The 17,310-nt window shown below is 39.1% G+C and overlaps 1 protein-coding gene across 1 annotated transcript in view; it reads left to right on the top strand.

Annotated features, from left to right (window-relative positions):
* Positions 1–17,310, top strand: part of LOC117421330 (attractin-like) — a 151,720-nt gene that overhangs the window by 51,785 nt on the left and 82,625 nt on the right. Inside the window, exons 10-11 of the mRNA XM_034035579.3 lie at positions 1,971–2,125; positions 9,237–9,321. Of these exons, the coding sequence (XP_033891470.3) occupies positions 1,971–2,125; positions 9,237–9,321 (240 nt within the window). The remainder of the gene's footprint in view (positions 1–1,970; positions 2,126–9,236; positions 9,322–17,310) is intronic.

A 17,310-nucleotide genomic window follows, 5' to 3' on the forward strand; every position in this document is an offset into this window, starting at 1 on the left:
TGTACATTTACTCTTTTATATACATATACAGTATTTGCAAAAAATATTTAACTGGACTGTTCCTAAAAGATACTTTAAAGCTTTGTTTTTGATATACACAAGGTGAATGGGACATGTAGGATGCATTAGATAGTCCTGCTGTTCTGTTTTACAGGGTTTACAAGGGTGATGGTTCTTTGGGAATTCAAGTGACGTTATCTCTTCTAGTGTTCTGTAGTCTATTCTAGTGGACCCCCTCCCTACTCACGAGGAGGAGGCGAGGAAGTGAAGAGTTTGTGGATGTCTGTGATTTTGGAGGAGGAGACGGCAAAGTCATCAGCTGAGATAGAGGAAGGTGGAAGGGGTGAGGGCTAAAGAGAAGGTAGAGAAGTTTACACGGATTGTTGATAGAAGACTGAATGAGAGTGGAAGTAGGAGTGTTTGGAGGCAAGTGTAGAAGAGAGGAGTGAACGATCGAGATCCCAGCAGCAGGGTGATGCCAGTAAAGAAACCATTGCAGTTTAAATTGCAAGTGTCATTTAAAACCATGACTTATAAAAAACAGATTACCAAAAAGTGGAACCGTTGGCTTTAAAACAGGCACTGCAGATGCTTTTTTCAGTACTTTTGAAAGCAGGTTGGTGTTTATTTCTTAACATCACATTCTGGGTGTATAGCATCCAAACCATGTGCCTCCATCTGAGGTGGTATAGGTGATATTAATGCACATCGAAGTTTTCCCTGAGACAAATAGTCCATCATATATTTGATCCCTTTTGTATGTATGCAAGTAGTACATGATGTGGCCCTGGTGAATATTGTATCGTCATGGGATCTGGACCTTGACTTCACTATCATTACACCCTTCTTTGTAGCAGGTTTTGTTACTGATTTCAGTAGAGTTCAAATTGATTGACAGGTACAAAGCAACACTTGCGATTGAAAGGGGAGAGCTCTAAAATGAAAATTGTTAACTGTAGAAGAGGAGTAGGCAGGTTTTTGTTTGAACCATGCCCCTAATGATTAAATTGAACCACAAACACCAGAACCTGGAATGGATCGGTAGTCCAGGACCGGAGTTGCATGCCCATGGTATAGATTCTTACACCCTTCATTCAAACAGGAGAGTTTGGAGCAAACTATCCACTCCCAGGAGCAGTTCGGATCGATTGGAGAGCCGTGGGAATGCTCCTGAAACAACGTCGACTCGCTTAAAAAGATCCGACCCGATATCAGAAGAATAGGTTGTCTCTGCTTTGTTCCCTGCGTGAATGCTAACTGTCTGGGGGCAGATCGACTGCAATCGCCCTAGGGCTCACTGTTCATGGGAAACATTATTGTCCTATAAATAAATTGAATGAGCCTCCGTATTCTCCTGCACTGAAAAACTCATTGTCTCAATTGTCTCTGCCGTATGACTTTTACTGTTTGCTTATGTCTCAAATTAATAAAATGTTGAAATAAAAAATTAAACAAATGTCATAAACATCGTAAAGATTTCCAGAACTTAGATATATGTGTTGTTCACCATTATGTAAACCTATCCCAGAATACACTGCGGATAAACATCCGTTGGGTATTTGATGAGAGCTGAGTTCATTTTAAATTCCAGTGAGACTGGTAAAGGAACTCAGGACGGTAACAGAGGGCAAATTAACTTGTCTCGTTTCCCTGGGCTGTCCTGTCTGAATGCTCCTGGAGCTGAGCTGGGAGCGTTTTCTCAAACCATCACATCCTGGGTCGTTTGCAATTGCTCCCGTGTGAATGGAGCCTTAGTTACACAGTTGCAACACTTGAATTAAAAAATCATTCAAGCAAATGTTGCACCTAGTAAATATGCCTAATTTTGAAGCCAACGCTAAAAACCTGATCAAAGTGTTTCCTTGCTGTCTGCCCCCCCCCCCCCCGGTCATTTATATTCATGTGAAAAAGCCCTTTAAAACTGTGGTGCTCGTAGGCTTGATTCTCACTGTGGGGTTGTTCTTTTCCAGGACCATCCTGAAGGACAGTGGTTTCTTCCGCTACCTCCACACGGCCATCATCGTGAGTGGGACCATGCTGGTGTTCGGGGGGAACACTCACAACGACACTTCCATGAGCCACGGGGCCAGGTGCTTCTCATCAGACTTCATGGCCTATGACATTGGTGAGCAACACCACAGCACTGATGCACAGCACCGAGTCAGAGTCCACACTGTCCTCTTGTGGTGATGTGGTGCAGTACAGCACTCCAGCCTATATAGACAAATCATTTTTTTACCCTTTCAGTCCTGAATTGTCGAGATGAAGAATGTGAAATTAAGTTATATAATTTAAAAGAAAGGAACTCCTTTCTTTTTATGTACTATCAGACTGGGACCTAGGAGTCCTGTGAGGTTCCAACGTGATGTTAACATACAGTGCTAAGATAAGGTGGGACTTTAAGATTGCGCCAGGATTGAAAGGCTTAATATGTATTCAGAGGAAATAAAAAAGGGAAGCCTTCCATGTTACTAGGGGTTGCTGTTCCTGCATCTTCACATACAAATGTCTGTTAGTGTTGGCAAAGCTGGTTCAGAGCAGTGTAGGAAAAACACTGGAAAAAGGAAAGGTATCAAAATGAATACTGTTGCATGATTAGGTTAGGAGAAAAAGCTAAATCTATAGTAATATCGGATCAGACCAGTAATATGTTTACTGTGAATGAAGCATTGACACACAGTACTGGATGGAAGAAAGGTTCTTTTGTTTGACAGTTTGTTGTAATTTCATTTAAACCCAAGATGCTATACCGTATTGATCTACTGTAAGTGTTGCAGTATTGTTAGTCAATTACCTAGACCTATCCAAACAGGTTCTCAACATTCAGGAACAAAGCTCACCCCAGCACTATTTTATATTAATATACTTGTTAAATGCAAACACACCAACAACAAACAACATAATTTGTTCATCCTTTCTGTATCCCTTGCAAAAAACCGAGATGCCTCGCTGACCGCTTTGTTACAAAGCATAAAAATCAATACAGCCTTCTCACCTGTAGCTACACCTTTTAATGCAGAGGGACGCTCTGTTGATATCATCGATTTGTGGAAGCAGTCAATGCTGTGACACCACTATGCTGCGGGTTTAAGTTCACAATAGAAGTCAGAGTATGTAATACACATGACTAGGAAGCAAAAAGTATGCGTTGATAACTGGGCACCTCAGAACCTTTTGCAATGAACAAAAAATTGTAACAAAATGTAACTTTGGAATTGAACTGGTCTTTGTGGCATTTTAGTCCTGAATACGTGTATGTTTATACACTGATATCGTGTCACAGCTGGCTGTCTGGATGACCATACCTCCTTGACTTGAGAGGAAATGTTTGTCCACACAGTTGTACTGAATTCCTACTTCCAAATTAAAAACATCGTTCATGTAATGGCTACTATAACTGATGATAATATGGACATGGAATTAAAGACGTCATCCCTTTCTCGATGTTGTGTGCCATTGCCATGTGGCAGGCTTACTAGGGGTCGGCGATATTCCTCAAATATATATATATCCTGATATTTCAGCTGTTAGATGATATACAATATATATCACAATATATTTAACATTCTGATGGAATTTTTTTTTTAGTGGTGGGCAACAATATGAATCATTTTATTGAGATATCAATTAATATCAGTCTTCCAAAACACAGAAATCTAATCACACAATTGCAATATCAAATATATATGAAAAGCACTAACTTTAACTTCGTGGTGCTTGCTTCATAATAACAAGGTCTTGTTCTCTCTTTCACGACTCCACCGTCATCCACCTGAAAAGCATCATGTTTCCACACTTCACTGTGCACAGACTTCGGGTCGATCATTTTCTAGCAATTACTCTGGAAGTAATTCAATCTTCAGATCTTAAGTATGGTGTCATGCCGAATTCTGCATTATTTAGTTTTGGTGTCTAAAAAGTACATGTTGCTTATAATACCGAAGGTTCACTGCGATGAATAAATGAATAATAGCATAAGTAGACACACGGGCAAAATTGAAATGAGACGCAGGGTGCAAAATTCAGAACGACCCTGTCAACACTTTACAAACAGTCAGTTGTGCCAAATTTAATGCAGCATGAAAATAGCGTTTGGTACCTAAACACAAATCAGTGGAATAAAATGGTTAAATAATACTTTAGTGTGTGTTTTTTCTTTTGCCTACGAGACTGATAATGGTATGTATAGTGTATTGTATCTTAATATAAAATAAACTGATCATTAAATGGGTAGAAACAATTGGCAAAAACACTAGATTCTGATTGGCTGAGACACAACAGTGCGAAACTTCTTCCTCCGAAGCGGCCTCATCACAGTAAACAAAATCAATACGCCAACTGCAACTGTACACCTGGGTAATCAAAACCACTCGAGTCAGTCAGTGTGACGGCAATCCCTGAGATTGACCACAAACGTAACGCAGCTGAAAACATTGAAAAAGACAATGTCAAGCAGAAATTAATACAACTTATGAAAACGCCAAGCGCCAGACAAAATGGGATATGAAAGTTTTCCATGACTGGCTATACTAACTGAAAAGAACACTGACATTGATTTAAAAAAAAAAAAAAAAAAACGTCACAATAGCAGCAGCAGCTCCATCTACTGGACAAAACCCATACGTACATGTTGAAATAATGAATAACAAACTTAAATGTCGTTCCACAAAGTCTCATGTCATGGTAATAATGTGTATAAGGTTTTGGTCGTCATTTTCACTGCAGCGTTTGTGTTTTAAAAGTGGGTAGATGCTTTAACCCTAACCTAATTGTTCTGCTGCCAGCTTCTGAGATCCCAGCTACATTTTGAAAAATGTTACCGCTGCATACTGTAACTTCTGCTACATTGAACAAACAGCGGGACAACATCATTTGTTTCAGTCGTTTGAGGAGCAGCTAGGGACATTAGACTACACAACTATTTCAGATCACTAGAAAAAAATAAATAAATAAAAGGTTTTAACAAAACGGAAACACAGAACTAACATGAACACCAGCCTGTAATTCTAATGTTTTTGCTTTGTCGGGTTGGTAACCAAAGGATCGCTCATCAAAGACTGGTATATCGCCCAACCCTAAGGCTTGCCATGACCCTGATGTTGTGTGCCTTTGTCACGTGACAGGCTTGCCATGACCGAGACATGTGCCATTGTCACGCGGCAGGCTTGCCATGACCCAGACGTGTGTCATTGTCTTCTCCATTGTTTTCTGAAGTGATTATGTTTTTGTGTGCATATCAGCTGGTCAGATTACTGTGAATAGGAAGTATGTATCTAGATTATTGAACACGAAGTATCCTTGAGATTTTTACTTTTCTGATCTCTTGTTTTGGGGGAAATGGTTTACCCTGACTTAATTCCATTAATGAATATTTACAAAATTGATTTGTTTGAAAATACCTCTACAAAGTATGTAATTAAAAGCAATGCATTTTAGTTATAGTCTGGTGAACAGATTTAACAAGGCAAATAGAGTAAAATCTAATGGTTATTTATACCATCTACATTTTGATATTTTGATTCTTACCTGTTTAATGTGTGAGATCTCCAGTTGCTTACTGCATCCTTTGCTTTTGTACAGTTTTGTCGGAAATACAGATATAACAGCACAAGAACAAAATCAGGAAGAAAATTATAGTTGTTATTGTACAGCTATGGTCAAAGGTTTAACATTAATTTAGATATTTTATTGAACATCATCTAATCAAAGAAACTATTAAATGATATTGCAAAAGTCTACTGGAAGCCATAATAGTAGAACAGTATTCATGTTGCATTTTGAAATGTCACAATTTTCCATTGTTGTCAGTTTTCCGTTAAGTATAAGGAAAACTACAAAGAGGTGTGTAATTCAGTATGTTAACTTAACATTATTCGGCAGGTTTCATTCGACCTATAAAGCAAAATTAATTAATTCTATAGGGTGATGCAAAACTTTTGGCCATAGCTGTATAGTATAGGGGGAACGACACACAATATGAGTTATAACTGAAGAGCTTTACAAACGGGGGAGGGGGGAGCCGCGGCACACATAACACACATCTGACTAATGTCACTTCAGCCCCGCTGGAGCGGGGCTGAAGTGAAGCTGAAGCGTCTCGTCTCCTGGAGAAAGCTGTAGCTCCTCTCGTAGCAAAAAAGTAAATACATTAGGAAAGAACCACGTAATAGGCCTGATATTTATTTAGTTATAAAATGAATGCTGAATAAGATGCCTGTGTTATAAAGTGCCAGTGCAGCTTTTCTTCAGTTCAGATACTGTATCAAAAGGGAGAGACAGAAATGGAAGTTAGACTGAGAAGTTGTTTACAGTTTGAACACCGGTACTGTAGAAATAATGCATGAATCACTAGTATAGGATAATTGGGGGACATGCTGTAGGAGAGTTATATCCGTGGTGCGTTTTAACCAAGAGCCTTATAGCGAGGGAGGTGTGTGTGTGTGTGTGTGTATGTATATATGTATACCTGCTGTAGTTTCAAGTCCAATGATACTGCAAAGGCCTGTAGGCAATAATGAAATGCTATTTTCCTATGAAGGGCACATTTTTCACAATAAACACACACAACACGCTGTTCTTAATCATGTTTGTGGTTTCGGATTTTAGGGAAGGCCCAGTATGAATTCTTGACGCTAATTTACCACACCCATCTGTGCCTCATTTATTTATTTGATTTATTTATGGATGTATTGTCTGACCAGTCCTATTGGGTTTTCTGCACCCTTTTGAAGGAAATAGCCAATTACTCCACTAATTTAATCCACTAAAAGCTGTCCGGCCTTTCTCCCACCCTCTCGCCAGGCCCCAGCAGGTGCTTGTTTGTACCCCTGTCCCTGGTTGGAGCCCATCTCCACACCACACAGAGGCCTGCTCATACGCAGCTTGGCAGAATCTTTTTTTTTTTCTTTCTTATTTAAACTAATAAGGGTAAATAATCTTGAATTTGAAGATTATTCTGCAGTAAAGCAGATCAAATTGTTCTCCAATTACTCTGAAAAAGGGAGCTGGCTGAGAGGCTAATTGGCAGTTAGTAATAGTTTCTGCTCAATTAAGCAGGAGTACACCAATTCATTATTTGACATTGCAATGACCTGACAGAAGGCATATTGGGAACACTTGCGGTGTGCAGACAGCAGAGGGCAGTGTTGGGACACAGATTGGATAAGGTCTGTTTTTATATTGAAGGAGCTGCACTAAAATGTTTCATGGTAATTTGGAGGAAAAGCCTATATGTCAGCTTTATATAAAGATGCAAAAAATTGAATTGCACTCTGCTTTCTATATACAACTAATCTACTTTTAATTAACATAGCAGCACAGCCCTTTTGGCGACCTACTGCAATTTAAAACTCCAATGTGTGAAAGTAACTTGTGAACATGGCTTTGTTCCTGTAATATGTGCCTGGTGGCATGCTGAACATTTGATTTAGCCTTTCACTGGAAACTGCTTATCCAGTTGTGGTAATGTAGGATGTTCTTTAGCCCAAGTTATTGCTAATATCATGATCTAAGCACGTAAAGGTAAGGAGGTTCATCTGTACTACATATTACGTAGTTCTCAGGGCTGTAGCCAGCCATGAAAAATCCCTGAGGCACTTGCCCGTACCCCCTTGCCACTAAAGTTTTTATAATGGAAGAAACATATGAGAACGTTATTTAAATGTTTTATTTAAATACAAAAGTTTAGATAACAGGTCTTTTTTTGAATAAGATACTATTATAGAATGTTGAGTACCTGCGGTTCTAATTTGCAGGACCTGTGGTTTTGTACAGTGCAAATAATAATATTTGTAGTAGATTATATACTTTGTTTTAAATTCATATCTATCAAACGTGAGTTTAGAATGATGTCATTATCCAAGTACTGTACCGAGAAGACGAGTGCTTGCATACATAAAGTTGTGTGTGGTGATAATTATAAAATCACATTCAGCAATAAAATGAGCTTAAGCGTGTTGACAAGACGGAGAGAGTTTAGCTGCGTGAGTTGTAAGCACATCGTAACCAATGAGGGTTGCAGCTCGAGCTTTTCCGCTGACCAGTCAATTCGATAGTTTGTTTTGCTGTGCTCTGACTTATACTCATAAATATGCATATGACTTCTATTAAACCTTGAAGTTTCCCACTTACTTCAAATGCCTGTAATCCACCAGAACAGGTATTTAGGGTTTTTATTTCTTTACACAGAGGGATGAAATGCATTTTATTTTTCGGAAGAGCAACGTGTAAAAGAAATAAATAAATAAATAAATAAATAGTATGATTTTAACCGAGGCCCGTGCCTCATAGCTGGCTACAGCCTTGTTCATGGTTACGTTTTGCATATAGAGAGAGGTTTGTCAACTCTGAAATGTTAATGACTGAATAGCTTAGATAAGACATCTTCCAGCACATGATGAACTGTGGCCCGGCCTGATATGGGCTACGGGTATAAACATTGGTGAACACATTATTTATCACAGGTTATTAAGAGTATTGGAATCTGGAGGTCTGTGGAAGCATCTTTCTGATCTTCCAAGCAGAGACGCCAAAGAGATTCTATCAATGAGTTTGGATACTTGGTACGCAACCAGGATACAGCAAGGTCTTCAGACCGATATGTTATTGTGTTGCCATTAAATCGAAGAAGAGATTCTTTGCTGCTGTTAGTTTTCCAGTGGGATATCGACTGAGCTGCACTCTATTGGTTTACATGTAATGAATGTTTCTATACCAGACTTATTTGCACTAGGTGTGGGATTTGAAACATTTGGGTGTGAAAGCATACCAGATAATGATCAATTGGAAGTCTTTTAAAATTGAAAATGGGCAAGTCCAGATTAAAATATTGTAATTTTAACTTAATTACTGTAGACAGTCCTTGCTTGTGATACGACAAATACACAGCGCTTCCCCCTTTTTATAACGCAGTCATCGGGATCCACAGGCTTCGTACTAAGCCATTGTGTTCTGCTTCATAACAAGAATACAGGTGCTAGTGGAATGACATTGTGGGGCTTCTACATGGTTCTGTGAGCCTCTCTGCCAGATTGTCATTGAAAATGAGTCTGTTCTTAAATGACTCCCTGGTTTAATAAATACATGATTGATTTATTGATTATTTACCATAGCCTTATCCATATCTTATACCATATCCTTACTATTTGAAAAGGTACCCTTCTCAAAACAACCGCAAGACTTTGTTGGTGTTAACCAACTCTTTTTTTATTTCCCTTCCCCCCTCTCTCTCTACACAGCTTGTGACGAGTGGTCGGTGCTGCCCAGACCAGATTTGCACCACGATGTAAACCGGTTTGGACACTCTGCAGTTTACAGCAACAGGTAACGCTGCAATGAAAGATTCTGAAAAGGGGCCTTGGCCTTACAAATCCGATACTATAGGCAGGGACTGCACTACTGTAATGAGTGAAGAACATTGCTGTGTGCTGAACACTGACCAGGCCTAGAATGCTTTGAAAGAAACTGATAGAAAGTAGTAATCCTTAATTCCTTTCCTTGTCACAGCACCACCCCATAATTGTGTTTTAAAAAAGAAAAAAAAAGAGCAATTTGTTCACTCTTTAAAATCCGGAATTCCTTTAGATAATTTGTGTTTTAAAAAAGTTTCTTGAATACAGAAAAACAATGTTTTAGACTTTTTTTTTTTTTTCTAATCTATGCCAAGGTTATCAAAAAAAGTCATTGTTTCCAGGATATTAGTAACATCAAAATCAGCAGCACTTGGTGCTCAGGAAAGTTTACTCAACTAATCATCTGTGGCCAGCATTACTGATAGGCAGCGTCTGGGGGGAATAACAGTGCGTCACAATGAGCAGTGTACTGCACTTTAGAGTCTGGTCTATTCCAGCTTGGTAATAAAGCTGAATCATTTCCCCACGGCTCCCTATCCAAGCACTGCCTCTCAACTGTTTATGAAGTCATCCTGTCTGCAGCGTCTCTCTGCCCAACGCTTCCTGGCTCAAACCTAGAATTAGATCATCCCCCAGAAAGATAAATTATTCTGAAAAGTAGATTAAGAAGAGGCCGTGCAGTTGGTTACTGTCATTTTAATTCAAAGTAAGGGCATTTTTTTTCTTTGTACACCCCGCATGTTTTTATTTGTGTTTATGTCCTAAACAGTCCTCGCTCTCTGACATGACCAGAGCAGGTTGCTGCTGCTTTCTAGAATGTGACTGTAAATGGCACGGTGCGATCGAGAGTTCACATAAATAATACAACCTGTACCTCCAACCACGACCACATCACTTTGAGTCTCTGCAGTTAGGAAATGTGCCCCATGGATTATAATGATCCATTGAAAATAATTGAATCCCAAATAAAAACATAAAAAAAAAAAAACATTCAGGGCTTGTCACTGGCTGACTTCATAAGGGAACTAAATTAGAGTTTACAAGTTGGTTTAATCTTATCAATCAATCAAGGAGGCTGTGTGGTCCACTGGTTAAAGAAAAGAGCTTGTAACCAGGAGGTCCCCGGTTCAAATCCCACCTCAGCCACTGACTCATTGTGTGACCCTGAGCAAGTCACTTAACCTCCTTATGCTCCGTCTTTCGGGTGAGACGTAGTTGTAAGTGACTCTGCAGCTGATGCATAGTTCACACACCCTAGTCTCTGTAAGTTGCCTTGGATAAAGGCGTCTGCTAAATAAACAAATAATAATACTTTATGTAGCGCCTTTCATACAAAAAGTATATCAAAGCGAACATCTAAATATAATTCATATGCATAGAAATGAAAGAGACATTTAGAATTCAGTTAAAAAAATTGCTAATATAAAAAACAGGAGACTATCTAAATATAATACATTTGTATAGTGATTAAAGAGAAAAACAGTTTAAAATTCAGTTTGAAAAAGCCAATTTAAGAAGTCATCAACTGCTGTAGCACTTTAGCTCTGAGGTGGCAGTGCATGCCACAGTCTGGGAGCACAGTGACTGAAAGCTCTCCCCCTTCCTTCCTTCCTTTCTGTGTACACAGAAGGCCTGCATCAGCTCATCTTAAATCACGAGAAGGTATATACAGTGCCGTGAAAGTATTTGCCCCCCTGTCTGATTTTCTGCATTTTTCACATTGTATTTGGTCAGATTTTTTTGTGGGTTGTAGTAGTATATAGAGGGAGTCTGAGAGAAATGTTTGGTGCTTCTTTCATTTGTTTGGTGTGCAAGGTAATCAAACATGCAATCTTCAGGTGTGAAAAAGATATTGCCCCCCCCCAGTTAATTCAACCCAATTAAAGGGATAATTAGGGTCAGCTGTTTGAGTACTTAGGTTAACAACCAGGCCTGATTTGGGCTAGCCCTGCCCAATATAAATCTGACTAACTTTGGCCCTTACCATCAGAGTGAAGTTGTCAGCACACAGGTTCTAGAGGCACATCATGCCACGAACAAAAGAAATTCCTGAAGACCTCCAGAAAAAAGTTGTTGATGCCTATCAGTCTGGAAAGGGTTACAAAGCCATTTCTAAGGCTCTGGGGCTCCACTGAACCAGAGTCAGATCCATATTGTCCAAATGGAGAAAGTTTGAGACAGAAGTGAATCTTCCCAGGAGTGGCCGTCCTGCCAAAATCTCTTCAAGAGCAAGGCGTAAAATCGTCCAGGAAGTCACAAAGAACATGAATGCTCGTCTCAAGTTTGCCAAAAAGCACCTGGATCAAGATCAAGCACCTCAAGAGTTCTGGAACAGTGTTCTATGGACAGATGAGTCAAAAGCAGAACTTTTTGGCCGACATGGGCCCCGTTATGTCTGGTGAAAACCAAACACTGCATTCCACAGTAAGAACCTCATACCAACGGTCAAGCATGGTGGTGGTAGTGTCATGGTTTGGGGACGCTTTGCTGCATCAGGACCTGGGTGCCTTGCCATCATTGAAGGAACCATGAATTCTGCTCTGTATCAGAGAATTCTACAGGAGAATGTCAGGCCATTCGTCCGTGAGCTGAAGCTGAAGCGCAGCTGGGTCATGCAGCAAGACAATGATCCAAAACACACAAGCAAGTCTACATCAGAATGGTTGAAGAATAAGAAATTTAAAGTTTTGGAATGGCCTAGTCAAAGTCCAGACCTAAACCCCATTGAGATGTTGTGGCAGGACCTGAAACGAGCAGTTCATGCATTGAAGCAGTTCTGCATGGAGGAATGGGCCAAAATTCCTCCATGGCGCTGTGAGAGACTAATCAATAACTACAGTAAGCGTTTGGTTGCAATTGTTGCTGCTAAAGGTGGCGTAACCAGTTACTGAGTCTAAGGGGGTGATTACTTTTTCACACGGGGGCATTGGGTGTTGCATAACTTTCTTTAATAAATAAGTGAAATATTTATCACATTTTTGTGTTATTTATTCACTCAGGTTTCCTTTTATCTAATATTGGGTTTTGGTTGAAGATCTGATAACATTCAGTGTCAAAAAAAATCCAAAAATTCAGAAAATCAGACAGGGGGCAAATACTTTTTCACGGCACTGTATGTAGCACTTCTGTTTTTCAGGTTTATTAATTATATTTTTCGGTGCTTATTTGAAGCTGTTTTCGAGTTTTATATAAATCGTTTTTTTCGGGGCTTTCGTTTTTGATATTCTGTATGAAATTAGTGTTTTCAGCTACTTTCCAAAATGTCAAAATATGTATAGTAACTCGACAGTACACACTTAAGTTGTACCTTTTTTCCTTCGCTGTCTTCCACAACGAAATCCCTATGGTCACAGGCACATTCTTCTGGGGTTTTTGTGTGTACGCATTTTTGTACATTTCACCACAATCCTGTTTTAAATCCTCTGTATCTTAACTGTAATACAGCTTTAAATCCTGCTAACAAGCCTCCATCCTGATTGTAATCTCATTTTAAATTCAAGTGGAGTCTCCAATAGAAATGTAGGAACATTGCCTAGCAGCACTGGGAAATGTATTTATTATTATTTTTGTAGTAGGTTTAATTTTTTTTAAATGTGAAAAGGGTAATGTCAGGTTCGCACGTCCTCTTTATATATATATATATATATATATATATATATATACAGTACTGTGCAAAAGTTTTAGGCAGGTGTGAAAAAATGCTGTAAAGTAAGAATGCTTTCAAAAATAGACATGTTAATAGTTTATATTTATCAATTAACAAAATGCAAAGTGAGTGAACAGAAGAAAAATCTACATCAAATCAATATTTGGTGTGACCACCCTTTGCCTTCAAAACAGCATCAATTCTTCTAGGTACACTTGCACACAGTTTTTGAAGGAACTCGGCAGGTAGGTTGGCCCAAACATCTTGGAGAACTAACCACAGTTCTGTGGATTTAGGCAGCCTCAGTTGCTTCTCTCTCTTCATGTAATCCCAGACAGACTCGATGATGTTGAGATCAGGGCTCTGTGGGGGCCATACCATCACTTCCAGGACTCCTTGTTCTTCTTTACGCTGAAGATAGTTCTTAATGACTTTCGCTGTATGTTTGGGGTCGTTGTCATGCTGCAGAATAAATTTGGGGCCAATCAGATGCCTCCCTGATGGTATTGCATGATGGATAAGTATCTGCCTGTACTTCTCAGCATTGAGGAGACCATTAATTCTGACCAAATCCCCAACTCCATTTCCAGAAATGCAGCCCCAAACTTGCAAGGAACCTCCACCATGCTTCACTGTTGCCTGCAGACACTCATTGGTGTACCGCTCTCCAGCCCTTCGGCGAACAAACTGCCTTCTGCTGCAGCCAAATATTTCAAATTTTGACTCATCAGTCCAGAGCACCTGCTGCCATTTTTCTGCACCCCGGTTCCTGTGTTTTCGTGCATAGTTGAGTCGCTTGGCCTTGTTTCCACGTCGGAGGTATGGCTTTTTGGCTGCAAGTCTTCCATGAAGTCCACTTCTGACCAGACTTCTCCGGACAGTAGATGGGTGTACCAGGGTCCCACTGTTTTCTGCCAATTCTGAGCTGATGGCACTGCTGGACATCTTCCGATTGCGAAGGGAAGTAAGCATGATGTGTCTTTCATCTGCTGCAGTAAGTTTCCTTGGCCGACCACTGCATCTACGGTCCTCAACGTTGCCCGTTTCTTTGTGCTTCTTCAAAAGAGCTTAGACAGCACATCTGGAAACTCCTGTCTGCCTTGAAATTTCTGCCTGGGAGAGACCTTGCTGATGCAGTATAAATACCTTGTGTCTTGTTGCTGTGCTCAGTCTTGCCATGGTGTATGACTTTTGACAGTAAACTGTCTTCAGCAACCTCACCTTGTTAGCTGAGTTTGGCTGTTCCTCACCCAGTTTTATTCCTCCTACACAGCTGTTTCTGTTTCAGTTAATGATTGTGTTTCAACCTACATATTGAATTGATGATCATTAGCACCTGTTTGGTATAATTGTTAATCATACACCTGACTATATGCCTACAAAATCCCTGACTTTGTGCAAGTGTACCTAGAAGAATTGATGCTGTTTTGAAGGCAAAGGGTGGTCACACCAAATATGGATTTGATTTAGATTTTTCTTCTGTTCACTCACTTTGCATTTAGTTAATTGATAAATATAATCAATTAACATGTCTATTTTTGAAAGCATTCTTACTTTACAGCATTTTTTCACACCTGCCTAAAACCTTTGCACAGTACTTTGTGTATGTATGTGTATATGTATGTATGTATGTATGTATGTGTGTGTATCATATATATATATATATATATATATATATATATATATATATATATATATATATATATATATATATATATATATATATATATATATATATATATATATATATATACTCTATACTCTATACTCTATACTCTATGCCCACTCTTAAACTCAGGGGAGACATTCAGGAGGACATAAAGATGTTTCGGACTCCTGGTACCAGGAGGTATTTCTTATATGTAAAAGATCACTCATTATAGCAACCTTGGATCTCAAACCCCCCAAACATTAAAACTCGCATGAGTTGCCAAAAAGTTATTTCCTTCAATTACTCCCTGCCTGGTACTGGAAGTAAGCAAAGGCTACCAAGATTAATTGACTTCTCTTTGGCAAGCCTAATATACACTTGATACAGACTGGTACTATTATGCGTTGACTGAAGTTTTTACTTTGAGTTAATTTCTGCACTATATTCTCTTATTTTCAGACTCTTGCAGTTCTTCTGTTAAAATAAAACATTTAGACTTCTATTCTGTTTGAATTATTCTAGAATACCTGTGTTTAGCTTAAAGACTACTTTCAGATCAAGCTTACTTCTCTAAATAAGAAACTTGATGCTTGCGTCTGCCTTTCTGCTCAAGCTGATAATAGAATAAACAGGAATGCAGACTGCTCTAGCATAACTAAACAGAGCAGATTGAAACTACAGTACTAACAGACCACTGAGATGACTGCCAGTGACCCCCAGCCATTCAGAGCGCAACAGATACGGGACGGGCAATAAGTATAAAAACTACACAAACTAGAGATGATTTCTAAATTGATTATTTTTGGTAAAAAAAATAAAAAAATAGCGAGTGGTTTTACCAACGTTTATCCTATATAAATATATTTCAGTCAAACTCATATTTTTGGGGGAATTTGACGTTTAACGAGCTTTACTGATTTTAATATCGAAAGGTAGCAAGCATATTTAAGTCACAAGTAAAATTTTAAAATCAATTATAAACTTCACTGGAAGCCAGTGCAGTGAGGCCAGCACAGGAGTTATATGGTCTCTTTCTTTTTCTTTTTTTTCCCCAATTAAAAAAAAAAAAAAAAAAAATTCAAAAAAGCTTTATTGTCCGTTAAATAGAGCATAAAATGGAAATGTGTCTTCAGCTTACACCATGGCTCAGTAAAAAAGAAAAACGACCAACAATGTACACACAGCATCAATAAATAACAATCACTTATAAAACTATAATCCATGCTAGCATAAATAGCACAGCAGCAGCTCATTGTTGAGCAGCAACATACCATACTCGCATACAAGCACACACCTACACACACAACGTGTACTCACCTACACACATGCACACACGTGTACACACATCGACACACAACTACACACATGCACACATGTGTACACACCTACACACATGCACACACAACGTGTACACACCTACACACATGCACACACGTGTACTCACCTACACACATGCACACACAACGTCTACACACCTACACACCTGCACACACAACGTCTACACACCTACACACATGCACACACAACGTGTACTCACCTACACACATGCACACATGTCTACACACATGCACACACAACGTGTACACACCTACACACACAATGTGTACACGCCTACACACATGCACACACACTTCTCAGGTCTTACACCTCTTTTTTCCTCATTAAAGATTGAAATTGTAGACGGAATAAATGATTTTTTGTAACAGTTTTTCTGTGCAAGAGGAGCTTTGAGTTGTTGACCTGACGGCAGTAATTGAAATGAAGAATTGCGAGGATGTGTACTATCATTAAAAATGTGTATGAATTTCCTTTTAACTGCTTGATGGTACAGGTCTGATAATTGCAGCTGTTTGGTACCGATTGTTTTACTTGCCTGGTTGACAGCTCTTGCCAGTTTTGTTTTATTTTTTACTGAGAGATTGCCATACCATGATACTATATTAAAAGTAAGAATGCTCTCAATGAGAGATCTATAAACAGACAGTAAAATTGCCCTGCCAAAATCAAAACTTCTTAGTTTTCTGAGAAGAAAAAGTCACTGTTGTGCCTCCTTATATATGTAATCAACATTTCCACAAAACGTAAGGGTTTTGGTCTAGAACAGTACCGAGATATTTAAAGCTTGAAGCTTGTTCCACCTCTTGTCCCTTTATCCTAAGTGGCTTTAAGAGGGGATGTGGTGAGCCTAATGCTTGCCACCCTCCACAGCACATTTTGTTTTCTGAACATTTAGTTCTAGAAAGCTTTCAGTAAACCAAGAAGTCAAAGTGTTAACATGTTTAAAATACTGAGATAGTAAAGATTCATCTTTGAGACATGCCACTAATGCCGTATCATCTGCATATGTGATCAAAGTACAATCACTATTATTACACATCATCTCATTTATGTAAATTGAGAAGAGGACAGGACACAGGACACATCCCTGGGGGACCCCCGTATTTAAAACCAGTTGATCAGATAATAAGCCTTTCACATTGACACGCTGTGGCCGATCACACAGAAATGCCCTAATCCTTAGCACCAGAGTTGTATTTGTTTGTAAATCACATAGATGTTTTAGTAATACATGTAGTTGAATGGTATTAAAAGCAGAGGAGAAATCCATGAACAAAATACACATGCAAGTGCCCGAGGTATCTAAATGACGGGAAGTTATTATT

This window comes from Acipenser ruthenus, chromosome 1, assembly GCF_902713425.1.
Source record: "Acipenser ruthenus chromosome 1, fAciRut3.2 maternal haplotype, whole genome shotgun sequence".
Lineage (NCBI taxonomy): Eukaryota > Metazoa > Chordata > Actinopteri > Acipenseriformes > Acipenseridae > Acipenser > Acipenser ruthenus.